This window comes from Suricata suricatta, chromosome 1 (genome assembly GCF_006229205.1).
Source record: "Suricata suricatta isolate VVHF042 chromosome 1, meerkat_22Aug2017_6uvM2_HiC, whole genome shotgun sequence".
NCBI classification, from domain to species: Eukaryota; Metazoa; Chordata; class Mammalia; order Carnivora; family Herpestidae; genus Suricata; species Suricata suricatta.
The window spans coordinates 60,987,103-61,014,977 of NC_043700.1; the positions used below are offsets into that span (position 1 = coordinate 60,987,103).

General features: G+C 37.8%; 1 protein-coding gene across 2 annotated transcripts; it reads right to left on the reverse strand.

Annotated features, from left to right (window-relative positions):
- On the reverse strand, positions 1 to 27,851 carry TMA16 (translation machinery associated 16 homolog). Of its 2 annotated transcripts, none has more exons than XM_029939244.1 (7): positions 27,723 to 27,851; positions 14,194 to 14,306; positions 8,026 to 8,063; positions 6,803 to 6,887; positions 5,311 to 5,459; positions 2,565 to 2,607; positions 1 to 1,187 (listed from the first exon to the last, which is right to left on the reverse strand). In XM_029939244.1, the coding sequence occupies exons 1-7, from the start codon at positions 27,723 to 27,725 to the stop codon at positions 1,007 to 1,009; spliced, it is 612 nt and encodes a 203-aa protein (XP_029795104.1). In that variant the 5' UTR covers positions 27,726 to 27,851; the 3' UTR covers positions 1 to 1,006. The 2 variants fall into 2 exon arrangements, with proteins under 2 accessions (XP_029795104.1, XP_029795113.1); XM_029939253.1 differs by lacking the exon at positions 14,194 to 14,306 and adding an exon at positions 27,051 to 27,061.
- Positions 27,852 to 27,875: the final 24 nt, after the last annotated feature.

Genomic DNA, 27,875 nt, shown 5'->3' on the forward strand with positions numbered 1-27,875 from the left:
TAAATTTTATTTTTAATCTTTAATAGTAAAAAAGGCTATAACATTTTAAATAAATTGTTAACAAGACTTAGTTGATATCTAGTTAATCTCTTATAGCATTGTTTTACATTTACTTTCTTGAAAATATTCAAATACACTTGCATTGTATCCATTAGAAAATAGCCTAAAAGATAATTGCATTTAACAAGTTCTATAAAAAACAACACTCTAACACATTCACGTTTTTCATGATACTTGAAAAATGGAGCTATATTATGTCATTTACTGTATCTCTTAGAAGAATAAATACACAGTTGCAATCAGTGTTTCTTTGATCTTTACTTGTTTCCAAAGATAAAACCTATCATTTTTCCTGAGAAAGCAGAAAATACACAAACAAAAAGAGCTAACCTTCAACCATTTATCAAAAGATAAAAATTAAGTGTGGGAGACTAACATCATGAAAATAGTCACCATTTCTTTACCATTGAACTCTGACTCACAGATAAAAATAACATACAATCCATTAGTGTGTATTTTTTCCATACCACAGTTTCCCTATCTTACAAGGAAAGAAAGTAAGTTTAAGAGGAAGCTTAGAGAAATACTATTACTGAAAGACAATTCTGCTTTCCCCACTGCTCAAGCAGTGTGCACAGGACCCTTCCAGAAAACGCGCTGCTGTACATACCGCACAATGTGAGACTTGGTGATCTGAGATGAACGTGAAAAAAATTAAAACATTTCTTTTTCCTTTTTCAGATCATTCCCTATGCCCAGAAAATTCAGGTTAAATGGATGTTAGATTGTGCTTTTATTTTACTTCACTGTATCTTTTTTATAAAGCAACTTAATGTAAATGAAAAACAACACTTTCAGAACACTTTTTCAAGCTGCATATGGGATTTTCATCATAAAAGAAAAGCTACATAGCAAATTCTTGTATCGAGACAGTTATTTACCATAATAAGTTCAAATATAACTTAACGCTCTCATATTATTTACTTTCAACTGAAATAAAGGACAATTAGGCCACTGCAGTCATCTCCTCATCTGAGTCACTGGAGTCATCTTTTAGCTCCAATTCCCCTAAATCTTCGTCTACGGTTATCATAGTTTTCTTCTTGCTTTTCTTGGGAACTGCATCATTAGCACAAATTTTTCTCATTTTGATGGTTGGCAATTTCTTCAGATCACAATCCCACTCCCTAAACAAAAGAGAGTACACACAGTGGGTCGCTCGGTACAAGATGGGAAAACAGTCAATATTTAAACCTCTAAAAAGCAGCAGAACAAAGCTCATAAATTTACAGTAGATTCAAAAGCACTAGAAACAAACAATATAAATGCATTAGGGAAAAAAGTCCCAAGAACTGAGGTCTGCTTTGTCCATATTTCCTGCATTTTCTCATTAACCTACAATAGCAGTAACTGCACAGATTCCCACATATCCAAAACTTCCAAAAAGCAATTCAAGAAAATATTAGGCAGAAGTTACAAGTAGGCTCTGTTCCATTCTTTTATTCTCCCTAACCTGAATCTTCAATCCAGCCATATGGTATCAAGAATCTAAAAAGCAGGAACTGGGGTGCCTGGGTGACTCAGTCGGTTAAGCCTCCGACTTCGGCTCAGATCAGATCTCACGTTCATGGGTTCGAGCCCCGCATCAGGCTCTGGGCTGACAGCTAGCTCAGAGCCTGGAGCCTGCTTCCGATTCTATGTCTCCTTCTCTCTCTGCCCCTGACCCGCTCATGCTCTGTCTCTCTCGGTGTCAAAAATAAATAAAACATTAAAAAAAAAAGTAGGAACTAAGACACCTGGGTGGCTCAGTCAGTTAAGAGACCTACTGAGGCTCAGGAGTTCGAGCCCCACATGGGGCTGTGCTGCAGCTCAGAGCCTGGAGCCTGCTTCAGATTCTGTGTCTCCCTCTCTCTCTGCCCCTGCCCTGCTCACATTTTGTCTCTCTCAAAAGTAAAAATTAAAAAAATTTTTTAATAAATAAATAAAAAGTAGGACCTAGATCCTATCTGGCAAATCTCCAAAATGCAGTCAGAAAAGATTTTTCTTTTCACACATGGTGGTAAATCATAGTAAGTTTCAGAAACCAAAAACATGTTATTGTTACACTAGAAAACTCAATCTTTCTACTGCCAGACTAGTTACCGATGACTTAACCTTTTCTCTGGCACGACTTCCCAGTAACCATCTTTTCTGAAAGAACTCTGAGCCATCAAGTGTACTGCTGTTAGGTTGTCTTTTAAAAAGTACAGATTGGGGGAGAATAGTGAGAACAAATTCTTTTAAGTATTATATTACGTTATTTAAAAAAATTTTAAAAATAAAAGCACCACATCACTATCATTTTGGTGTACATCAAGCATTTCAAAGAAACACAAGTTAGGAAAAGCCTTACTTTGTCTGATAAAACAAAAAAGGGTAAAAGAAACCCTTGAGGGTTTTTTTTTTTTTTTTTTTTTTTTTGCACATTACAGCTAAGTTCAAAGTTCTGGGTTCATAAGGGAAGAAAGTTTGTTTCTCTTGTATTTTACATGCTGCTTCAAGGAATAATAAAGAGATACACTTACCTAAAAGTTTTCAGATTGCCTGCATTTACAATGTCTGGAATCTCTAGGAAAAAAAATAATTTATATCCATTAAGCAGTGTTCTTTAAATTACAACCCTTCACAGTTTCCTTGTTTATTATATCAGATACAAAACAGTGACAGCAAAAACATCCAAAGCAAAACAAAATTTCCAAGCACTGCTGTAATGCTATATGAAAAGTAAGTTTTAGAAGTATAAAGGGCTTAGTTGAAGGTGATTTATTCACCAGGCACACTCTGTGACTCTGGAAGAAACCCTGTAGCACACGTGAAACAACACTGGACCTGAGGTTTAGGGCTGACTCCATCACCAATACATGTCTGACCTTGGCCATGTTCTGTTACTCTCCAGCTACGTGGTGAACAGACTTCAGAGGAAAGAGCAGCAGTACAGACGCCAACTGGAGGCTGTTACAATGGTACAGCTGAGATGATGGTGGCTTGAAGTAGGGAAGTGGTGAAAGTCACAGTAAGATTTATCAGATGCAAAATATATCTTGCTGAGGAGATGGACAGAGCATGAAAGTGACCATGGGCTTCCGATGTGAACTGGACAGGTGGTAATGCAGCTGCCTGAAATACAGATCATGTGGAAGGAGCAAGTTTGGGAGAAAAGCTGGACTTTGCTTTTGGACAGGTCAGGTCTGAGATGCCTGTAAGGCATTCCAGTAGAGGTTTTGAGAAACCCATCTTTGATCATCCAAGTCTGGAGTCCTAGGGACAAGTTAGGGTTGACAGATACAAATTTTGAAATCATGGGCATGTAGATGGCATTTAAAACCACAGACTGAATAAAATCAATTAGGAGTTGGCATAGAGAGAAAAAAAGAAGATGCCCCCCAAAATAGAGACATTGGCCAGTATTTAGTTTGTGAAAAGGAGGATTCAATTTAGGACACTGAAAAGTCTCAGTGACCTAGAAAGACAACTAGGAAAGGGCGAAGTCTTTACCAAATGAAAAGTGTGACAAGAAAATGAAATGACTGATTCTGTATCAAATGCTGTGGAAAAGCTGACTGAGAATAATGCCCAGTATAGCAACTATTTGCATTAGCAAATTAAAGTCATGACTGACCAGTACTATTAGTAGAGTGGAGACAACAGCTCATTAAAGTGGGTTCCAAAGAAAGTGGAACGTGAGGAAATAGAGCCTACGAGCATGAACAAAGTTCACAGTCTGGTGGTGACACCATGAAAGGGACCCAGACCTTGTGGAAGCTCTCCCTCAACTTCCTGTTTAGGTACTGTGTCAGATACTTAGATAAATGAAACCTCATGTAACTTTTAAACAACCTGTGGACGTAGGGATGCTATATATTGCAATGTTTAAATTGAAGAAAACAAAGCTGGAGGAGGGGAGAATTTAAGTAACTTGTCCTGCTTTATAGTAAGCTGCAAGGGTTTCAATCAGATCTATCTGGTTTTAAAGCTATTTTCTGTTATTTTTTCAGTTACGAAACTCACTTCCTACAGATGACGAAGAGGAACTCTGACTGCTTCAGGGTCTCTAGTGTTACTACAGTGTAGGTGCCTGGCGTTAAGCTTTGATTGTCTAGACATCTGTATCACAGATACCTGCTCAAATAAAAATCTTGCCAGCTGTGTGACACAGCTACAGCAAAACAACTGGATGGGAAACCAGGCCGCCCCAGCTGTGAAAGCTCATTCCCTTTTAGAAAGCCCTGGTAACCTGGGCGACAACCACTCGAGTGACCCCACTTTTCCCTTCTCGTGCCCTGTGTTTCGAATTTGCCAAAAAGAGTGACCCTGTGAAACCCTTGGCACCTCACCTCAGACCCTAATAAAGGTAGAGCCCCAGGTCCACACTCCCTTTCTCTACCTTCGACCTCCCGGTGTGGCCCTGGGTGTGCTGTGGACCCTCTAAGATTTGTGAGTAGTGAATCTTGTTTTTTCCAAAGTTGCCTGATGGTTGTTACTGAGGTGCATTGTGCAATCTAACATGGACTAGGAATGGAATGTGAGTGAAGAAATGTTGAGGACCATGGCAAACTTAAAAATATATGATCAAATCTAAAAGGGACAGCTGTTATTCCACTATAGTGGATTATGTTGCCAGATCATTTGACGTTTTTAAAAAGAAGCCAGAAATCTACATTTCTCATGTGCAATCAGCTGATTTTTTCTACAGTGACAATTAATAAGCCAATCAAATACCATCTGTAGGCCATGTTGTCTCTGCATGATCACTGTTCGTGGGCTATACAAACTGTAAGTACCCTCACTAAGTGCTTTTCTTCTGAAAATGTTAGTAAACTAATAACATATAGAAATGCTACAATGCTAAGAATGAATGTTCAACCTCTATAGTTTTTCAAGAATGACGTCAACCCATAAAGGTTGGTCCTGTAAGGATTACAAAGACAGGAAGGGCACAGCACCTACTCTAAAGAAACACAGATGTAGTTGGAGATAATCAAGTAGTAACTCCAGAAAAAAGCAAATTAGGTACATGCCAGAAGGGAGAGGAAAGCTTTACTGTCACAGTAGAAAGATATGATGTCACTGTCACAACTGACAGTTTTGAGAATGTAAGAAAAAAAGTAAAATAAAAAATTATCTGGTATACTCAACAAAAGAAAGGAAATCAGAGGAAGAAATTCAAAGCAAACTAAATAAAATGAATTTAAAAAATTAAGCATTTGAAATGAATTACAAATCATGGCTCTGTATTTTAGAAAGAGAAAAAGAAAACCCCAGAAAACACACCCAGGCCATATCCTTCATACTGCTGCCGCTCACGCTCCATCGTCTGCTTGACGACGGTCTCCCGGGAACAGTGCCGCCTTCCCTGCCTGTCTCTGATGCTGTTATGTAGTTCAATCTGCTCTAGTTCACTGCTGAATCGATTTAAATACCTGCGGAATGAGAAAGCAATCTGAATTACAGGTCTGTACATCTGGCTGACATTATTCATTTAAAATATAAGCCCCAGCCTTCACCCGTTCTTGAAATTTTTGTATTCTTCTGAGTTCCTCGAGTCCTCAGCCTTCAGGGCCCCCTGTGTAACCCAACCATTTCCAAAATTTCAGCAACCCAATCACTGACTGCTATTCCAAGTATTTGCTAAACTCCGGATCCTCATATTCAACCACCTCCTGGACATCTCCATTTGGATGTCCCATGGAGGCTTAACACATCAGAAGAGAACTTATATTCGCCCTGGTACCCCGGACCCCCCACCCGACCTGCTCCAGCTCTTCGGCTCTCTGCCTCAGGAAACAGCACAGCCGTCCACGCGTGTCCTCCTTGATGCCACTCTCTCCCTTTTACGCCACATCTAAGTTTTCACTAAAGAGTGAGACTTTCCTCCTTCTTTAGTATCTCTGGAGTCTTCATTTCTCTTCACCATCCTGCTACTAACGATGCAGAGACCTCATCTCTTGCCTGGATCGCTTCATCAGCCTCTCAACAGTGTCCTGGCCAAAACCATGCTCCTCAGCCTATCCGTCCTCATTCTCACTACTGTGACATTTCTGAAGTTTAAATATAACCATCTCAGGTGCCTGTTGTAGAAAGCTTCCTGTGGCTCCAAATGTCCTTTGATAAAGTCCAAACTTACAATGATACTTGAGGTCTTTAATTAGCTGTACTTGTCACAATGCCCTCTTTGAACCTATTATTAAATGTCTGGCAGATCACTAAATATGTCACTCTAACCTCTGATACTGTTCTCTCTGCCTAAAGACTTGTCAGCTACCTTACCTCAATCAGCTAACTCTCACTGTTCAGGTGTCAGTTTTGGGGTTTTTTTTAATGTTTATTTTTGAGAGACAGAGACGGAGTGGTAGAGAAAGAGAGGGAGACACAATCCAAAGCAGGCTCCAGGATCTGAGCTGTCAGCACAGAGCCAGATGCGGGGCTTGAACCCACAAACCACGAGATCATAACCCGAGCTGAAGTTGGATGCTTAACCGACTGAGCCATCCAGGCGCCCCTTCAGGTGTCAGTTTAAACAATATTTCCATTAGGAAGGAAGCCTTTCCTGATCCCCAGGAACTGGGTTAACTAACACTCTCAGGCTCAGAAAGGTTACAAATCTACTAGAGTGGCTAAGCCAGAGTGTGAATCTTAAAGCCTTTTAGATAACAAAGTCTATTTACTCCTCTATAAATCCAGAATAGAACTTTGTCTCTTGAAGAACCAGGCTGAACAAGTCCCCCTTTTCTGACCTTTTGCTCATAACATGCCAAGTGTTTACCTTTCAATTAATTTACAAGCATCCTTCTTTGAATATCTTGCTTTTTTGGGATCAAGATGACTTTGAAACCACTGTAGTTTTTCTCCTGTAACAACAGGTACCAAGATAACACCATAAGTCATCACTTAAGCAATGAGTATTCATTAGAACTTTCAACATCAATATCTTTAAAATAGTATCAACATTTATTTCAATGTTAAATATAAAGGCTTGTGTGGGCTCAAAGCTAATTAAACCAGTCTGTCAGAAATCAAATTGTCACATTTTAATTTGCGGAAGAGATAGGGGTGGAAGAGATGCTTTTCTGTATATTTCTAGTCCAGTAAGAAGGCAAGATAACAGAACATGAAGTTCTAAGTATTTCAAAAGCAAAGGAGAGACCTTTTCTAGAATAATGAATTGAAACTTGATTAGACTAATGGTGAAGATGTTCGCTGCTGAACATTTAATAAGCAGCACGCTCTATGTCAAGAGCTTTACAATCCTATGAGGATCAGTACATTATTATCCTACTCAAAGAGGAGAATAAGTAACCTGTAAGGGTCTCAAACTCGGTAATATATCAACCATACAAGAGCTGCCAGATCCTGTGCGAAGAGTGACATTATCAAAGAGCTAACAGACCTCATCCTTATGAGTGAATCTGACGATCAGGGTCATCTTCAGCTTTCTCAAAACTACAGACCAAGAAATGGCCCTACCCCAGATATGGATGACCTACTCAGAAATACTATTCTATTAACTGAGAAAGCATTGGAGAGAAGTGTTCAAATAAAGCCTAAGGGTCACTCTTTTTAAGTCAGGCTAATAAGAAAAAATTTACTAACAATACATATGACAAAAAAAAAAAAAGATTATGACACTGAGATATAGACCGAGGATGCATGTATCCATATCATTAAATATAAAGCACTGTTTCCACAATACTTCGGCCATAATCCTTCCTAATTCTAATCATTAAGAAACTAGAATTAAACTTCAGAGATAGATAGATATAGGTAGGTAAACATAAACTAAACTGTTTCTGAAAACCTGAGTAGATATTATTAACACTTTCTAAGACCTAATGATTGATTTTACTTTGTTTGGTTTTAATTAAATCTGGTAAAGAAAATCCACTTAGATATAAATAGTATTTCCCTAGAAGAACCAAAAGAAAAATAGGCATATAGCAGAATTTCACTATCCTCATCCCAGAGTGTCAAATAAGTAAGTCTACTTACCAATAAGGTTGAGACGCAATGCCTTTTCATTCTTCAATCTTGGGGAAAAAGGTGCATAATTTGTTAGAAAATTTCCAAAGCAAGTTTTAAAAATCTGTCAAAAACAAACAATAATAATAAAAAAACCACATGCCCACAGAACCTTAACTCAAGGATCATTCTTTTATACATAAGAAATTAATTTTGATAGTGCAGAAACAGTGAACACCATGCTTTTCTTTTAAATCACGGAACAAAATGTTACTAGAAACTTTTCTTTAGCTCTTCAATGACTAATGACCAAAGGACACCTATAGAACAAATTAGCTTTGAAAACACACCAAAAAAGGCTTGATTGGATTATGAATGTTCAGGTGGATAATACTCGTGCACAAAAGAGTAATGAATAACTTCTAGAAGATGGAATGCAGCCTCTGTCACCTTTTAAACTTCAACAAGAATAAAACAGAACATTTACTTTCCATAATTTGAAAAGAATTATAATAAAGATCTCATCTATTCTCAGAAAACAGTACAGGCAATACATGATCCCATGATTGCTGGTATTCTAAATAGTGATTCACTCAGAAGGGACCTTTGGATAGCTAGTTTTTACCACACTTTGTGCTACCCACTAGAGACACAGCAAAAACAAAAAACCTGCTGTCCCTGCCTTAACAAAGCAGACCAGATTTATCCTTGCACTTTAAACAATGAGAAAACTGGAGAAATAAAAATGAAGCCTTTAAAAAAAAAATTAGGTACAAGGGCACGTGGGTGGCTCAGTGGGTCAAGAAGCTCAAGTCATGATCTCACGGGACCTGAGTTTGAACCCACATGCCAGGCTCTCCCTCACTCTCTGCCTCTCCCCCACTCAGGTGCATACACATGCAAGATTTTTCTCTCTGCCCCTTCCCAGCTCCAGCTCTCTCTGCCCCTCCCCTACTTGCATATTCTCTCGAAATAAATAAATAAACATTAAAAAAAAATTTAGGCACAGAATGGGGAAGATATATATACATAATATGAAAAACTAACAAAGGATGTGGATTCAGAATATACAAACACTTCCTACTTAATAAGACAACCCAATTCCAAAAAGGGAAAGGGCCAAAGATTTTAACAGATTTTTAATTACATCAAAGTCATACAAATGACCAATAAGCACATAAAAAGATACCTAATATCAAGTCATCAAGATGTACAAAATTAAATCATACTGGGATACTATTATACAACTATCAGAATAGCTAAAATACTTTTTAAGAGCTGATAATACAACATGTTTGAGAGGATATGGAGAATGTAACTCCTATACACTTGTGGTGAAAATATAAAATACTATCACTTTGGACAAAGCAATTTCTTATATACTTAAACGTGATACCTATCGTATGACCAGCAACTCTTATAAATTAATTTCATATAAACTTAACTTCTTATATACTTTAACATACATTCACCGTATGACTCAGAAATTCCAGTTCTAGGAACTAAAAGAAAAATGAAAACAATGTCCAAACAAACATTGTACATAAAGGTTCACAGCAGCTTTATTTATAATATCAGAGGCTGGCAAATTTATTCCAAAATGGCCAGAGAGTAACATGTTAGGTTCTGTGGGCCATGTGGTTAGTCTCTATCACAACTACTTATTTCTGCCACTGTAGCCTGAAACCAGCCACAAATAATACAAAAGGAACGGGCACAGCTGTTTTCCCATAAAACTTTTTTAATAAAAAGCTGGACCCTTAGTTTGCAGAACCTGGTAACAGCCCAGTACTATAAATAATCTAAATGAACACTAACAGGTGAATGAATAAACAAATTGCATTTCCATACAATGGAATACTACTCCGTAATAAAAAAGACAATATATGAAATTACATGGGTAAATTTCATAAACATTATGCTAAGTAAAGAAGCTGGCACAAAAAATTATAATCATTTGATTTATATGAAACAATAGAAAAGACAAATCTCATCTATCAAAATAAAGAGCCAATCAGTGGTTCCCTGAGGCTAGCGTACAGGGCGAGGATGGACTGAGACATGAACAAGGGAATCCTTTGGTAGAATGAAAATGCATATACATTAACCATGGTGGTTACACCATTGTACTGTCAAAAACTCAGATCTGTACACTGAAGATATGGCTATTTTACTGAATGTTATTTATACTTTAAAGTTGATTTTAAAAAATAAAGAATACTTCAGGAGTGCCTGGTTGACCAGTTAGTTAAGTGTCTGACTTTGGCTTAGGTCATGATCTTGCAGTTCATGAGTTCAAGCCCTGAATCAGTCTCTGTGCTGACAGCTTAGCGCTTGGAGCCTGCTTCAGATTCTGTGTCTCCTCTCTCTGCCCCTCCCCCACTCACACGGTCTCTCTCTCTCTCTCTCTCTCTCTCTCTCTCTCTCTCTCAAAAATAAACCAAAAAATTGTAAATCAATAAAAATAAAAAATAAAGAATACTTCATAACAAGAAAGAGAAACATTCATTCCTTTCTAATAAGCCTAGAGGAAAGAATCCAGTTAGAAGTCAGGTTGCAATAATCTGAATGAACTGAATGGAGGCCTGAACTAGAGTGGTATCTGTTAGACAAAAGAAAAGTAGAGAGATTTGAGATTAATTCTCAAAAGTACTTGTTTCCTAGATTTCTACTTATTAGGCTTAGTTTCTTTCTGTTAATTTCCCACACTAAGTCATTTTCTTTTGGTATCTAGAGTTCTTTACTGCTTACTCTGCGGGACAAGATATGACAGTATATACCAACAAAATATTGCTAAGCTCAGAAATCATTAAATAAAGCTAAAATCATGACACAGAATAGCCATCTGCTGTCTGTAAATTGTCCATTACTTGCACTGTACTAGTCTTCAAACCATACTAGTTTCGTTTAGTATGAACAGAAGCAATATTCCATACAGTCTTAAATCAGAGCATTCAAATACTGAAGAAGAACATGTTCGAGCTCTGTGCTGTTGCTAATCACTCCTGTTGTATCTTTAAGTATTGAGAGTCTATCATTACAAGTCAACTCGATCAACCTAGCTGGTCTGGTTTGTGTCCTTCTATCACTAGTCAAAGCCAATGCAACATAGATATCCTTGCTGATCTTCCCCTCACTTGTCTTTTTCTCTAAAAAGAAACCTGAGGAAGGAGTACAAAGAATCCTCAGTCTGTGTACCAGTAGAGACTGGAACTGTAAGCTGCCTATCTTTGCTCCTTAGGAAAACCAAGTATCTTGGTAGGCAGTTAACAAAAGGTAACAGTATCTAAAAGGGTCCTCACTGATTCTTGTGTCTTGAGATTCATGTCCTTCAATGTAGATGGCTAGACCCAGTGATTTCTAACAAATAAATAGCACAATAACAATGGAAATCATTCTGAAATTAAGTTTCAAAGACTGTCTTCCATCCTAGCCACCCTTTCTGGTTCTATCTCAGAGCCTCTGTTCTGTCTGAACCAAGTTACCATGCTGTGAGTGGCCCATGGAGAGGCTCATGTGGCAAGGAACTGATGCCTTCAGCCGATAGGCAGCCATTCATGGCTTGAGATCTGTCAACAGCCACAGGAGTAAACTTGGAAGCAAAATCTCTCCCTGTCAAGCTCTGGGATGAATGTAGCTCCAGTCAACATTTTGACTGTCGCCCTGTGAGAGACTGAGCCAGAAGCAATCAGTTAAGTGGCACTGGAATTCTTGACTGAGAAACTGTTTGTTTCAAGCTGCTAAATGGCATAATTTCTTATGCAGCCATGAGTAATTAAAGCAGTATTTGATAACTGCTATTCATTACTCAGAAGCCACAGGCACCTGTGGTTCAAGTTAAGTCTTACTGACACCTTTCCTATCATCTTGTATACAGTTTGTCCCAAGAGTCTGAGTATCTTTCACCAACCATCTCTCCAAAATATGCAGCTCAGCCTTTCTGTCTTGCTGGAAGTACTACTCTACTGCAGGTAGATCAAGAGTATTTTAAGATAGTATTTGTGATCATGCCATTTAAATTAAGTATGACTTGTGGTCAATGATGCTGCTACTCAAAAACTGTTATCTATGACAGGCATAAGCCTGTTTCATAAAATACATTAGAAACTAATAAAATGGTAAATTTGTTTGCTTCTAGGGCCATAATGGTTATCATGGTGATTTCTTTAAAACTTCATTAAAGGAAATGAGAAAAAATTTGTTCAGAATATTGTCCAAGTAGAAAAAATTAAGTAACACCTTTCAACCCTATACTGTAAAAATGAAGCCTTCGCCAATAACAGAACCTCCTGTGATAGAATGAGTTATAGAGCAATTAGCATGTTATTCAGTTTTATCCTTCCATACTTCTTTTATAATGCTGATTCTGTAAATCTTGCATAAAACCCTGAATACAAATGAAGACATACAAAGACTACAGGCTCACTAGCACAAGTACATACACTGAGCTAAAGAAACAGCCAAATTCCAAAGCAGTTGTTTCCTAAAATATTGCGTGTATACCACTGGGACTACATAAGCTGATTTCTAAGTTTCTTATGGACACAGAATTAAATCATCTTTAAGCAAGTGACTTTTTTCTCCTCATTTTCTTTTGATCCTCTCTAATTATATTACAAAGAAAACTAAAAAAAGAAAAGAAAAAACCTTAGGTTTAATGTTAACTTATTTTACAAGTCTTGCAACATTTGCCACATCTTTTCACCAAGGAAAAAGCAAGCATGCCTCAGGCCACACAAGGAAGGCAGCCAGGTCTACTTGGTTTTAATATAGATGAAATGTCTCCTTGATTAAAAAAAAAAAAAAAAAAAAAAAAAAGAAAAGATATGTAAGGAAAAAAGGTACCAAAAGAATATTAAGTTAAAAATACTACAGGTCAGTGGTTCTCATAGTGCAGTCCCTGAACCAGCAGCACTAGCATTAACATTACCCAGAACTTTGTTAGAATTGGAAAATTCCAGGCGTGAGAACAAACTGTTTTAATATGCCCTACAGGTATCTCTCATGTTCACCTAAGTTTGTGAAATACTAATATTGATGGTAACAGAACTGCAAAACCACAGAAGTGGTAATTATGTCAAAAGGCAGCAAAATTCATGAAAGTGATATAAAAATGCTTAAAGTTTGAAAAGTACTGTTTTAAAGCAATACTGCTATTATCAACATAATCTTTATTAAAAAAAGGAAAATTTGATTATACTATCATAACACTTGTCTATTCTCTTTTAAAAAACGTCTAGCCAAATCACTATCAAACAGTTAACTCTTATTAAATATGCCTTTAGGTCTTGGGTAAGGAATTAATATATAAGAATGAACATGCCAGCTTCTATCAGCTAGTATGGAAAGGTATCTACCACTTATTAAAATGGTAAGGCTAGGGGCGCCTGGGTAGCTCAGTCGGGTAAGCATCTGACTTCGGCTCAGGTCATGATCTCACAGTTTGTGGGATTGAGCCCCACATCGGGCTCTGTGCTGACAGCTCGGAGCCTGGAGCCTGTTTCAGATTCTGTGTCTCCCTCTCGCTCTCTGCTTCCCCTCTGCTCATGCTCTGTCTCTCTCTATATCAAAAATAAATAATAAAAAAGTTTTTAATTAAAAAAATAAAATGGTAAGGCTATTTTAAAATAGCCAAAATGATGACTTTTGTCTTTATAACTTCATTTTAAATAATTTCTTATTTGCTTCTACAACCGTTCCTGGGGACTCCCACAGGCCAAAGACGGAGGGGAGGGGTAGACTGGCGAATTATAAAGTGTGGGCTGCAGATGAGAGAAGGGAGGCTAAGGGAAAGGAAACAGAAAAGAAGGGGTATTACATACACATTCTATATTCCTAAGAAGAAAATTTTCCTATGAGTTCTTCACATCAAGAATACAAATCAGCTTCCAGAATGGCATAAGGACCTATGAAAATCCACTTTTCCATAAAAGCAGAGAGAATACTAACAAAACTTGTCAAAATCACCTTTTTCAGAAGTATGAGAATTAAAGAAAAGCCTACAAGAAACCGAGGAGTATTCCCGAGAAAAAGAGCCCAATCTAAGTAAGAAAGAACAACAAATCTGTTGTTCTTACCTTCAGTGCATAGAACATACTTAACATTTATTAAGGAAAGAATAAGGGAAAGCTGATGAAAGATAAGTGTATAAATGAGCTTTACACCAATGCATAATATAAATGACCAAGAGAGACTTACTTTTCCTTTTTTTCTTGTTTGTGGGCCTCTCTTGTAATCTGAGCTGCTTTTCTACTATATGGATGGATGACCTTTTTTTCCCGTCCTACGATTTTTCCCTTCAGGCCTTTAGGCTACAATATAGGAAGACATATTACATACATAGTCAGATATGTAAGTGATTTCTGTAAAAAAAAAATTCTTTTTTGAGAGTAATATAACAGAAGTATTGTAAGCCAGAAACACTATTTAAAAAGGTGCAAAAAAGGGTCAATAAACCCAGCTCTTTGACTGTTCCGTCTTCAAAGTATGTAAGAGAATGCAGTGAGGAGAAACACAGTTAAAAATGCGTGTTACAGTTAAGAAAGTTAAGGAGGTAGAAGGAACATAAGATGTTCATGGGAGGCTGACTTTAGAAGTTGATCATAAAAAAAGTGGGCACTGAATCAAACAAAATCACAGAAAAATAGGAATAGAGGAAATAATAGAAGCCATCTCAAAATCAGCACATTCAAAAATGAACAAATTATTTTCCCATTCAAACCTTATGCCAGTTAACTAGTTCACAATTCATTCAGTCCACTGAACTAGACATGGCACTAATTCTTTATTCCTACATAATTATCTTATCACACCTGTTATCATTTTGGAGTTAGGTTTGGCTTCCTACAACAGAAGCCCAAAATAATAACGTTGTAACCTGACAGAGTTTGGTTCTCTCATGTAAAAAGTAGGAGCTGGAGACTCTGCTCCACCAAGTCCTCAGAGATCCAGGCTCCTTCCATCTTATTATCTATGATCCTTAGGCTCCTATATCCCATGTAGTTCAAGATGACTTAATACCAAGTCTGAACTCTAGCCAGTGAAAAGTAGAAAAGAAAATCAAAAGGCACAGCCCTTTCCTTTAAGAGCAAGATCTTGAAGTTGAGTCTTCTGTTTATATCCCTTTGACCAAAACGTAATCAGAGGGTTACATAAAGGTGAGTAGTAAATATAGTCGTTATTCTTAGAAAGGAAAAAAAAAAAAACACACCACGATTTCAAAAGAAAAAGAGCCTGTTTGGGGACAGCTGATGGTCTCTACTATACCTAACCCTGGAAAAGGTCAAGTGTTCCTAGAATCTTCTCTTCAAAACTATTGTCCCTGCCTTAATTCAGCCTCATGATCTTTCATGATTAGGGTGGCCTTTAGGTTCTCACTGCTAGTTCTTTTTTCCCGGAAGTCATCCAGCTTATTTTTCTACAACACTAATCTACTAAAGTCCCTCCCCTCTGCTAACAAGCTCACAGTTAGGTCCCAAATCCTTAATGTGGAAACCAAACTACCCTCACTCTACTTCTCCAGCATTACTTCTCATTCTTCAAAGCATCCTTCATCCCCTTCTTACAGAACTTCTCCCCCATTCCCAGAATACACCTTGTTGTTCCATCACTTCTGGAGGCTGTACTTGTTAGCTCTGCCTGCAAAATCTTTCTCCTTTGGTGTCCTTTCATAAATTACAACTCAAAGTCAAAGTTCCCACTTGTAAAACGTTTTGCAGAATTAATTAAAATGACCACCAAGTCCTCATTCACACATGTATTCATTCCGTCAACAAATATTATTATTATTTGTCACTAAATTACATGACAAATATTTATTGCTCACTTGTTGATAAACCTGGCCAGAGAAGATAGCTCCAACTCTGAAACCCAGAATGGCACTGGAAGATTGTTACAGGTACAGAAGAATAAGCCAGACTAAAACAGTACAGACATGCCTTATTTTATTGTGCTTCATAGATTTGTGAGGGTTCTGTTTGGTTTGTTTACAAACTGAAGATTTGTGGCAACCTTGCATTGATTAAGCAAGTCTACTGACATTTTTTTTTACGCATTTGCTCACTTCATGTCTGTCACATTTCAGTAATTCTTGCAATATTTAAACCTTATCATTATATTGGCTATGGTGATCTGTGAGCAGTAATCTTTAATGTTACTCTTGTAATTGTTTTGGGGCACCATGAATATGACTATATCAAACAGCAAACTTAAATTGTATGTGTCCTGACTGTTCTCACTCACCAACCATTCCCCCATCTTTCTCCTCCTCTTCAGGTCGATTTCCTGAGACACAACAATTTAGAAATTAGGCCAATTACAAACTCTACAATGGCCTCTATGTATTCATGTGAAAGGAAAAGTCATGCATCTCCCACTTTACAACAGAAGGCCGGAATGATTAAGCTTGGTGAGAAAGGCTTGTCCAAAGCTGAGACAGGCCGAAAGGCCAGGCCTCTTGTGCCAGTTAGCCAAGTTGTGAATGCCAAGGAAAAGTTCTTGAAGGAAATTAAAGTGCTCCTCCAGTGAACACACAGATGGTAATAAAGCAAAACAGCTTTAATGCTGAGAAAGAGGAAGTTTTGAGTAGTCTGGATAGATCAAACCAGCTACAACATTCCCTTGAGCCAAAGCCAAATCCAGAGAAAGGCCCACCTCTCTTTAATTCTATGAAGGCCAAAAGAGGTGAGGTCGCTGGGGAAGAAAAGTTTAAAGGTGGCAAAGGCTGGTTCATGAGGTCTGAGGAAAGAAGCTGTCTCCATAACCTAACAGTGCGAAGTAAAGCAGCGAGTGACACAGAAGCTGCCCCAAATTATCCAGAAGATCTAGGTAAGAGAATTAATGAAGGTGGCCACACTAAACAAAATCTGTGTACATTTTTCATGTACACAAAGCAGCAGCCCTCTACTAGAAGATACCATCTAGGATTTTCACGGCTAGAAAGAAGTAGTCAATGCCTGGCCTCAAAGCTTCAAAAGACAGACTGCCTCTCTTGCTGGGGTATAATGCAGCTGGTAAAACTTTAAGGTGAAGCCAGTGTTCAGTTACCATTCCCCAAATCCTAGGGCCCTTAAGAATTATGGGCCCTCTACTCTGCCTATGCTCTAGAAATGGAACTACAAAGTTTGGGTGATAGCACATCTGTTTATAACATGGTTTACTGAGTATTTTAAGCCCAATGTTAAGATCTACTCCAAAGGAAAAAAACATTCATTTAAAAATAACTACTTAAAAAAAATGACTCCTTATCGACAGTGCACCTGGTTGCCCAAGAGCTCTGATGGAGACAAAGAGATTGTGGTTTTCGTGCCTGCTAACACAGCATCCATTCTACAGCTCATAAATCATGGACTGATTTTGACATTCAAGTCTAATTATTTATTTAAGAAATACATTTTATAAGACTACAGCTGCCATAGTGATTCTTCTGATGAATCTAGGCAAAATAAATTCTTGAAAGCCTTCAGAAAAGGATTCACCATTCTAGATGCCATGAAGAACATTCATGATTCATGGAAAGAGGTCAAAATACAACATGAATAGGACTTTGGAAGCAGTTGATTCCAACCCTCTTGAACGATTTCAAGTTCAAGACTTCAATGGAAGTAAGTGCAGATCTGGTGGAAACAGCAAGAGAACAGAATTAGAAGCAGAGCCTCAAGATATGAGTGAATTACCACAATCTCATAATAACACCTGAACAGTTAGGAGCTGCTGCCTATAGACAAACAAAGGAAGATGGAATCTACTTTTGATAAAGACACTATGAAGACTATTGAAATGGCAGCAAGGGATTCAGAATATTACACAGTGGCAGGGTATAGGATGACTGACTCCAATTCTCAAAAAGTTCTACTGTGGGTAAAACGCTATCAAACAGCATTGCACACTAGAGGAAACGTTCATGAAAGAAGAGCCAATTGATGTGGCAACTTCATTATTGTCTTAGTTTAAGAAACTGTCATAGCCACGCCAACATTCAACTTCTAGCCTGATCAGTCAGCAGTCTGATTAAAGCAAAAACCCCACCAGCAAAAAGATAACAATTTGTTGAAAGGTCAGATGATGGTTAGCATTTTTTAGCAATAAAGTATTTTTTAATTAAGGTATTTACACTTTTTTAGACATATGCTATTGCACACTTAATAGACTACAATAGAGTGTAAATAATATAACTTTTCTATGCACAGGCAAACCAAAAAAAAAATTCATTTGACTCACTGTATTGTGATATTGCTTTACTGGGGCAGTCTGGAACTGAACCCGCAGTATCTCTAAGGTATGCCTGCATGTGCATTCTTTTGTTTTACTCTCTGCATATGTAGGGTGGGGGTGGGGTTACAAGAAAGGTATGGTAAGAATTTTTTGGACATGACCTTTACCTAGGACACAGGAATCAATAAAAACATGTCGGAACTCATGGTAGGTTGCCTGTGAAATGTCTCCCAATGAATTCCAACTCCTGAAATTCATGCCCAGGTGTAATCCTACCCCCCAAATGTGGACCTAATGACTCACTTTTAATGAGTAACATTTGGCAAATGGATGATCTATCAATCGTGAGATTAGGTTTTGTAAAGACTCTGGCTTCCATCTGGCCTACTCTCTCTTTTGCTCTCACTAGGCTCGTGCTGATGGAAATCAACTGTCATGTCAAAGATTCTGAGGCTGCTAAAACTTAACAACCAAAGTTGCAGAGCTGTATGTAACACTATTTCAGCAATATGTCCATTTGTATTTTAAAAAATTCCTTTAAAGATTTAATAAAAACTTTCTTTAGAACAAGAAGTGATTTGATATCCTCGGAGTGTGAAAAATGCCTTCAGAGCTTTAGAAGTCTCAATTAAAAGAACCTCCAAGACTTAGTACAAAGAAGATACAAAGAAATTGAACTTATATTCTGATTTACCTGTAGTTTGCTATCTTTCTATTATTCATGAAAAAGATTGCCTCAAGGCAGAATATGAATGTATAATAAGGCACACAATATGTAAAATATAGCTTGTTAAATTTTAAAACATTTTCGTATTTTTCAACATATTAAAATAAAAAAGAAATATTCAACAGGGAAAAACTGAAGTAAAACCCTATCAATAACAGTCTATTCAAGCTAAATATATCTTCAGTAAAAAGCAACTAATCTCTAACAGTTGGAGGTTCTCCAAATTTATTTGTGGAGCATCTGATGATTCACAGAATAGTACACAATGTAAACATATACCAAAACTGGGGGTGGGTAAGAGTTTAAGGTGCATTTGCTACAGAAGACTATTAGTTATGTTTTAACTTTGAAAGATACAGCTAAAATAATATTTCTTTTCATAAGCATAACTAAGGCACTATTTTGAATAACTACGCTTACTTGGTTTGTTTTGTTTTGTTCAGAGAGAAAGAAGCAGAGAGAAAGGGAGAAGAGGATCCAAAGCAGAATCTGTGCTGACAGCAGAGAGCCCAATATGGAGCTCAGAGTCATAGTGAGATCATGATCTGACTGAAGTTGGACAATTTAACCAACTGAACCACCCAGGATCCCCAACTATGCTTACTTTGAAAAGTTTCTGGCACTACAAAAATATGCAGTCAGAAAATTAGTATCAAAAGTGTCTCCCTCCTACAATCTTTAGCAATTATTTCAGAAAATTCATTCTAAATCCTTGGATTCATAATTGAGAGTAACAGAGGAAAACACATAAATAGTTTATTCAAACAACAGAGAAACAGAAAGAGGTATTTCAGGGGCAGTATGCTTCAAATATCCCTGTTAAAATCATAAATAACAAGAAGCTGGCTCAGCCAACTAAGCGTCTGACTCCTGATTTCAGCACAGGTGATGCCTGGAGCATGGAGCCTGCTTGAGATTTTCTCCCCTCTTCCTCTGCCCCTACCCCACTTGCGCACATGCGCACTCTTTCAAAACATAAAAAATAAATAAATAAATAAAAAGGAATTTTTCCTAAAAGATCATCAAAGTCATCATAGAATCCAAGCTCAACCAGAGACAGAAATCCATTTATTACTCAGTGTAACTAGAAACCTGTATCAAAATATAGAAGATGATCTACTAACTCACTCAAGTGACAAGATGAAAATGAGATGACTTAATTAAGAAAAGCTGCTGCTGCTGCTGGCAGGGAGTGCACCAGGAAGAAATGCAGCGTGCTTTCCCTGCTTTACAGATAAACACGACCCCAACAGCAGACAGCTCCTTAGGGCTTCCAGTAGGAACTAAATGGTTCTGCACATAATCCTTTCTAAACCCACCCAATTCCCAAGGACCATTTCAATTCAAGTTTACCTCCTCCTTGAAACTATCCAAGAATAACCATTTGGACCTTACAACCTTCCTCTTTTGACAGCATTTGCCACATAGCACCTAATATCATACTGCACTTACCAGTCAGTTAACATTTACAAAATCACTTACATTTGTGTTTTATCTCAACAGTGGCTCCTTAAAGACTGTAAATGTGTCCTATCAGGTTGAAAATAATACTTTGAAAGAAGTAAAAAACAAAAAAAGTAGGATGTTGCCCCAAGGAAACCTATGCCGAGCACCCATTGTACATTAAACTACTATGAATTAAAAATATTAAAAATGGTCCTTAACAGTACTATCTCATATAAAAATAATTTTAATAGCTCAAGAACAATAGCTTCCTTAACATTAAGAATATCTTAATAATTCTCTAATGCAGACTTCAATTTTCTTTCATGCAAAATGTTATCATCAAGCTCAGCCTCTCTTATGTTATCATAGAATCCAAGCTCAGCTAGAGACAGATATGCCATTTATACTACTCAGTGTTAACTGGAAACCTAGAAAAATGATCATTCCACCAAACACACTTAGGGTACATAAAGGTATAGGAATACTTAAAACAAAAAGTATAAGACTAAAGCCATACCTACAACCACCTACAAATATCTAGTCAGAATTAACCTTTCCTCCCACATTCCCTTGCTACTACTCTTTACACTCCTATCTTATACTACATTAACTTTTTTAAATCCCTGAGCGTATATTATTATGTATTAGGATAGGAATTAAGACTCCAGAATCAAAAACAGACATGACTTGCCCTCATGGAGCTTACAATCTAGTTATCTCATGAATAACTATATGCTTCGGTAAGTCCAGAAAATGGTCAGGAAGTATAGGATCCTGACTGAAACCATACAAAAAAATGGACCTAATTTTTGGACATCAAGAAAAGTCTCTCTGAAGAAGTAACTTGACACTAATTTTTTTTTTAAGGTGACATGAGTTGCTTATATAAAGAACAGTTTGGGAGGAAGTAAACGAGTCAGACTACTACTAGTTATGTTGCAGTTGGTCATTAGAAAGAGCTGACAGTCAAGTAGCCAAAGCATGGTGATAGTGAAGGTATGAAAAAAACGGCAAGGTTTGAAGAAATGTATCTTGAAGCACAATGATACAGGACTTGAATATGGAGAGCAAGAGAAAAGGAAAAGTGAAATATGCCTCCCCAGATTTGTAACCTAAGCCACCCCATGGTCAGAATCACCATTTACCATTAAGACAGGAATGGCACTTCAAGACAAGGGGCATCAAGAATTCACTGTTAGATTTTAGTTCAAGAGGCCTGGAGACAGCTGAGTACAGGAGACATAAATACAAGTTTGGCACTTAAGAAAAAAGGTCTCGGATAAAGATATAAATTTGGGATGACTTGGGGATATAGGTGGAACTTAACGCCACTGGAGATAGTAAGAGTTCCTCAGGAAGAGAAAACAGCCTAGATCTAAGCTCAGATGAAATACATGTATTTGCTGAGAACCTACAATGCAATGGACACTTAGAAAATCATTAAGAAAAAGATCAGCGGGGCACCTGGGTGGCTCAGTAGGTTAAGCCTCCGACTTCGTGGGTTCGAGCCCCGCATCAGGCTCTGTGCTGACAGCTAGCTCAGAGCCTGGAGCCTGCTTCCGGTTCTGTGTTTCCTTCTCTCTCTGCCCCTCCCCCTCTCATGCTCTGTCTCTCTCTGTATCAAAAATAAATAAAACATTAAAAAAAATATTTTTAAAAAGAAAAAGATTAGCAACCCAACTAAAAACAGGAAAAAGAATACAAAGTCACAGAAAGATATATACAAATGTTATTAAAGTTTTGAAAGGATATGTGGTCTACCTTAAAAGATATGTAAATTAAAACTTTAATGATACAGTTTTTAGTGTATAAGACTGGATAAGCTGTTTTAAATTTCTTAGCACTGCATTAGTGAGGATGTGGGTGAATTAGTGGTCTCATAAATAAGCAATCTCATAAAAATAAGTGTTCTCCTTCTGGAGTGCAAGTTGATAGTTCTTATCAGGATTAAAAATTAAACATGTCTTTTCACCAAGAAATTCTATTTCTATTAATTTATTCTAGAGGTACATATCTACACATGTAGCAAAAACAAGAATAATCAATGCAGCAGTGTTTGTAGAAGGAAAAGAATAGAAACAGGTTAAGTGTCCATCAGAAACCTGGCTAAGAAAATTAGAATAAAAGCACACAATGGGTTATCAGCTATAAAAAGCAAGAGGAGAGAACTCTAAGTACTTACACAGGTCTCCAAACTTAGGGCAAGACAAGCAAGGGGTGCAGGAGTGTGTCTAATACACTGTATATAAAAAGGGGGGCTGGTGACATATACATATGCTGGTGCATGTATATAAAGTGTCTGAATGGATACCCAAGAAACTGGGAAGTCATTTCTCAAGTGAACTGGGGCACTAGGTAACAGTTGGAAGAAAACTTACTTTTTGTGGGAAGCAGACCTCCCTCCCAAAGATGTCCATGCCCTCATCCTGTGAATAATTTACCATATATGACAAAAGGGACTTTTGAAATGTGATCAAGATCTTGAGAGAGGGAATTTATCCCTGATTATCCACATGGGCCCAATATAAACAATGATCCGGAGAAGAATTATTATCAAGAGAAGGGGTTGTGGCCCTCTCTGGAGAAGTGTCACATTAAGATGTGACACTGCTGGCTTTGAAGATGGAGGAAGGAGCCAAGATCCAAGGAATATATGGGACCTCTAGAAACTGGAAAAAGCAAGGAAACAGGTTCTTGACTAGAGCTTGCTGAAGAACAGCAGTCCTATCAATGTCTTATTTTAGCAGAAAAATAAGCCTCACTATTAAACTTCTGATCTTCAGAAATTTTAAAGTAAATGAATTTGCATTGTTTTAAGCCATTAAATTTGTATTAATTTTTTTACAGCAGTAATAAAAACAATACACTTTTCATGGACAACAATTTTTTTAAGTTTATTTGAGAGAGGGGAAGACAGAATCCCAAGTAGGCTCCACACATAAGCACAGAGCCCAACATGGGGCTTGAACTCACAAACGGTTGGATCACAACCTGAGCAGAAATCAAGAGTTGGATGCTTAACTGACTCAGCCTCCCATGCACCCCATTACTGTCTGATTTTTTAAACCATGTACATGTAATACAGTTCCAAAAAGAAATAGGTCCATTAACATTTCTCTTTACTTTCAATAATTTTCAGGAGCTAAGTTTCACTAGCAAGTAATCCCTTTAAGATTTAGGCATAAAAAGAGACACATACACCAAAGGAACAGAATTGAGAGTACAGAAATATACCTATGCATATGTGGCCAAGAGTACTCAAGGACAAACAGACTGTCATCAATAAGTGGTGTTGTGAAAACTGTATATTCACATGCAAAAGAAAAAATGGAACCCCTACATTACACCACTCAAAAAATTAACTCAAAACGGATTAATTTTTTTTAAATTTGTTTTCTGGGAGAGTGCATGTGTGCGACAAAGAGAGGGGAACAGAGACTCTGAAGCTGGCTCTGCACTGACAGGCTGACCGCAGTGAGCACAATGTGGAGCTCAAACTCCACCAACTGAGCCACCCAAGTGCTCCAAAATGGATAAAACATTAAAATGTAAAGCCTAAAACCATATAACTCCCAGAAGGAAACATAGGGGAGAAGTTCCTTGACGGTGACCTTGGCAATATTTTTTGCATATGACGTGAAAGCTCAAGCAACAAAAGGAAAAATTAACAAAAGGGACTATGTCAAACTAAAAGGCCTCTGCACAGCAACAGAAATGATCAACAAAATTAAAATTCGTACAGGGGCACCTGGGTAGCTGTGTCCATTAAGGGACCAACTCTTGATTTTTCAGCTCAGGTCATGATCTTGCAGTTTATAGGATCGAGCCCCCCATTGGGTTCTGTACTGGCAGCATGGAGCTTGCTTGGGATTCTCTCTCTCCCTTTCTTTCTGCCCCTCCCTGCTGTGCACACACTTTTTCTCCCTCTCTCTCAAAATATATAAGTAGACTTTAAAAGAAAAAAATAATAAATTCATACAATTCAGTAGCAAAAAAAATAAATAAAACCCAATAATCAGGTTTTTAAAATGGGCAATAATCAGATTTAAAAATGGGCAAAGGACATCTTTCCAAAGAAGATATATGAATGGCCAATAAATACTCTGAAAGGTGTTCAACATAACATCAACAATCACCAAGGAAATGTACATCAAAACCCGAACAAAATATCACTCCACATCTCTTAGAATGGTTGTTACCAAAAAGACAAGAGATAACAAGTGGTGGAGAAGATATGAAGAAAAGAGAAAACTTGCATACTGTTCATGGGAATGAAAATGGGTACAGCCACTATAGAAAACAGCAGAGAGGTTACTCAAAAAATTAAAAATACAACTACCATATGATCCAGCAATCCTATTTCTGGATATATATCCAAGGAAATGAAATCACTATTTTGAAGAGGTATCTGCACCTCTGCTGACTGCAGCTTTATATCACAGCCAAGACACTGAAACAATCGAGGTCTGTCAACAAATGAAGAAAATGTGGGGTCTATTATGCACGCACGCACACACACACACACTATAAATTATCAATGAGCCATGAAAAAGGAATTCTACCATTTGTGACAAAACGGATGAAACTTGAAAGCTATGCTGAGAGCTAAGTCAGACAGAAAAAGACAAACACTATATGATTTTACACATATGTGGAATCTAAAAAAAATACCAAATTCATAGAAACAGAAGTAGATTTGTGGTTGCGAGGGGCTGAGTTTGGGGGAAATGTTTGAAGGTGGTCAATGGGTACAAACTTCCAGTTACAAGATGAGTAAGTTCTTGAGCTCAAACATATAGCATGGTTACTATTGCTAATACTGTATTGTACACTTGAAAGGTGCTTAAAGAGTAAATCTTAAAAGTCGTAGCTATGTGATGTGATGTATTAACTAAATGTATTGTGTTAGTCATTTCACAATATATATGTACATCAAATCATAACACTGTACATCTTAAACTTAGTGTTATAAATCAATTATATCTCAATGCAGCTGGAAAAAAAAAAACAGTAACCAAGATTTAGTAAGCTGATTCATTGTTACCGCTTACATTTATAGGTGAGTCCAAAAGCACACAATTCTTGTCATTAAGGAATACATAGGTAGCCACTAACAGTTACTGCCCACAGTAATATGTAAAGTTAAATCACGGAGAATAACGGCACACTACTGAATGTTTTTATAATCCAGCTTAGGAGAAAAACAAGATTACTTAAACTATAATAATAGGTTTATATACAAAGGAATATACCCATGAGTGTCCTATGTACAGTACATGCCAAACTAACTTTTAGTACATCAAAACTTTTCAAAATGCAGAATGAAGAAGTGTTGTCTTGGATCAATTATTTGGAGAAGACTGTTGATGTTAGTTGAATTCAAGTTTTGATGTAAGAAAAAGATATGAATTTGTAAAGCTCCAGGACAGGTTCAAAATAAGAAAAGAATGAAGTAACAAAAATGGACAACTACAAGCTCTACTGTTACCATTTACTACCATTACTGAAGTTAATTACAACAACTAAACGGCATCTACTAAGTGCCAGACAGTGGGCTAGTGGCTTACATTTAATTTTCACAACAACTCTATGAGGTAGTTACTATGATTATCCCAATTAATAGATGAGGCAACTGAAACTTAGAAAGGTTAAGTAATTTCACCAAGACCAAAATTTAGCAAAGACAGGTGCAAAACTCAGTCCTCTGGTACTCCATAACCCACATTCTCAGCTGTACTGAAAGAAGTTTAGAGTAACTGATATAAAAAGATGGAGGGGCCCCTGGTTGGCTCAGTTGGTTAAGCAACCACCATCGGCTCAGGTCATGGGTTCAGGTCCTGATCTCACGGTTCATGGGTTCTAGTCCTACATTGGGCTCTGCTGACAGCTGGGAGCCTAGAGCCTATTTTGGATTCTGTGCCTCTGCCCCTCCCCCACTTGCAGTCTGTCTCTCTCAAAAATAAGTAAAACATTAAAAAAAATGTGCTTTTAAAGATGGAAAACTTTTAGTGCCAAGCTGACTTTAAACTCAAGAAAGGGCACAGCACAGCCACTGGTGATATACCAGAAAAAAGAAAGGGCAGGAAACAGGCCAATGAAAGCAGATTTATAGGCCACTCTTTTGATTCCTACCAAGGCAATATCCTCCTACCACACAGCCCGATAAAAGCGAAATTCTGAAAGTCAAGGGCAGCTATAGTCAAAGGCCAACCAACCCCCCATCACTCACACACAATCATATCATCAATGTTTTACCATTCCACTCTGAAATGGAAAGAAAATGATCCTATAAAGAGTTGGAAATAGCACAAGTGCAGTGAAAGGCGAAAAAACTAAATTTATACATATACAGACGTGAATAATCTAAAGCAAGCAGAGCATGTAGATGTGAAAGACAAAAATGACAGGCATACAATGAAAAGGGGAAAAAAATGCAAAGAGGACAAAAGACACTGTGGCCAGAGTATCCTAATTTTTCACCAGATTATAAACTTTTTTACGTTGTTGTTTTTATTACAAACTGGCTGAAAAGGTATAAAGCATTTTCGTATTCAAGATTTACTCTAATGAACGTGAAGTTAAAAAAAGAAAAGTTTTGGAATACAATGGTAGCCGGTAACCATAAAGAAAAACAAGGTAATTATAAATACAAAATTTAAATGCTGTTTACCTGAGGGGCTCCTGAAGGTTGGTTACAGGTTCAAGGAAATATAGAGGCTTTCAAAAGTTTTATTTCTTAAATTGGATAATGGATAAGCGAGAGTTTCTTATATTGCTAATCTCTGTACTTCACTGTTAATGTAAACATTATTTTGCATCTACTCAATTTTTAATAAAAACAACAGAATAGTTCGAGCTTCCTGGTGGAACGGGGGGAAAGGGGCACGGGGCAGGGGAGAAGGAGACAGGATTTACCAAGCGAGTACGTCACTCAAGGGCGGCGAATGGACGCCAAGGAAGAGGCAGAATCTAACAGTAAAAGGTGGCGCTCCTGTGTGGAGGCAACACTTTCTCAAGTTTTGCTTACCTTTCCCCCCTCCCGCCCCCCACATTTTGGTGAATAATAAGAAAAGGTAAACGGGAGTCTTTTCCCTCGTGGGGGCAGGGAGCTCTGTTCTGTTCAGAACCCAGAAGTTGAACTTGAAGGCGTCTGAACTTGAACGTGAAGGCCAGGCACCTAACTCGGGGCTGCCCAGCACCCCCTACCCGGCGTACAGCGCACTAGAATCACTTAGCCACTTCCCCTCTCCCGGTTCTCCAAGACTGCCCCCTTGCCTCCCGCCTGCCCGACGAGAGCCTTCCAGAGAGCCAAGCGGGTTCGGGGGAGCGGGAGGTGGCCCACCATGGTGACGTCCTCGCGGACCCGGAGAACCTCCGCTGCCCAGACCTGGAAAATCTCACCAACAACAGTGGCAGCAGCTCAGAGGGAAAACTCCAGCTTAAACACACGTGGTTGCCGGAGAAGCCCAGGGCGGACCAAGACCGGAAGGGGCGG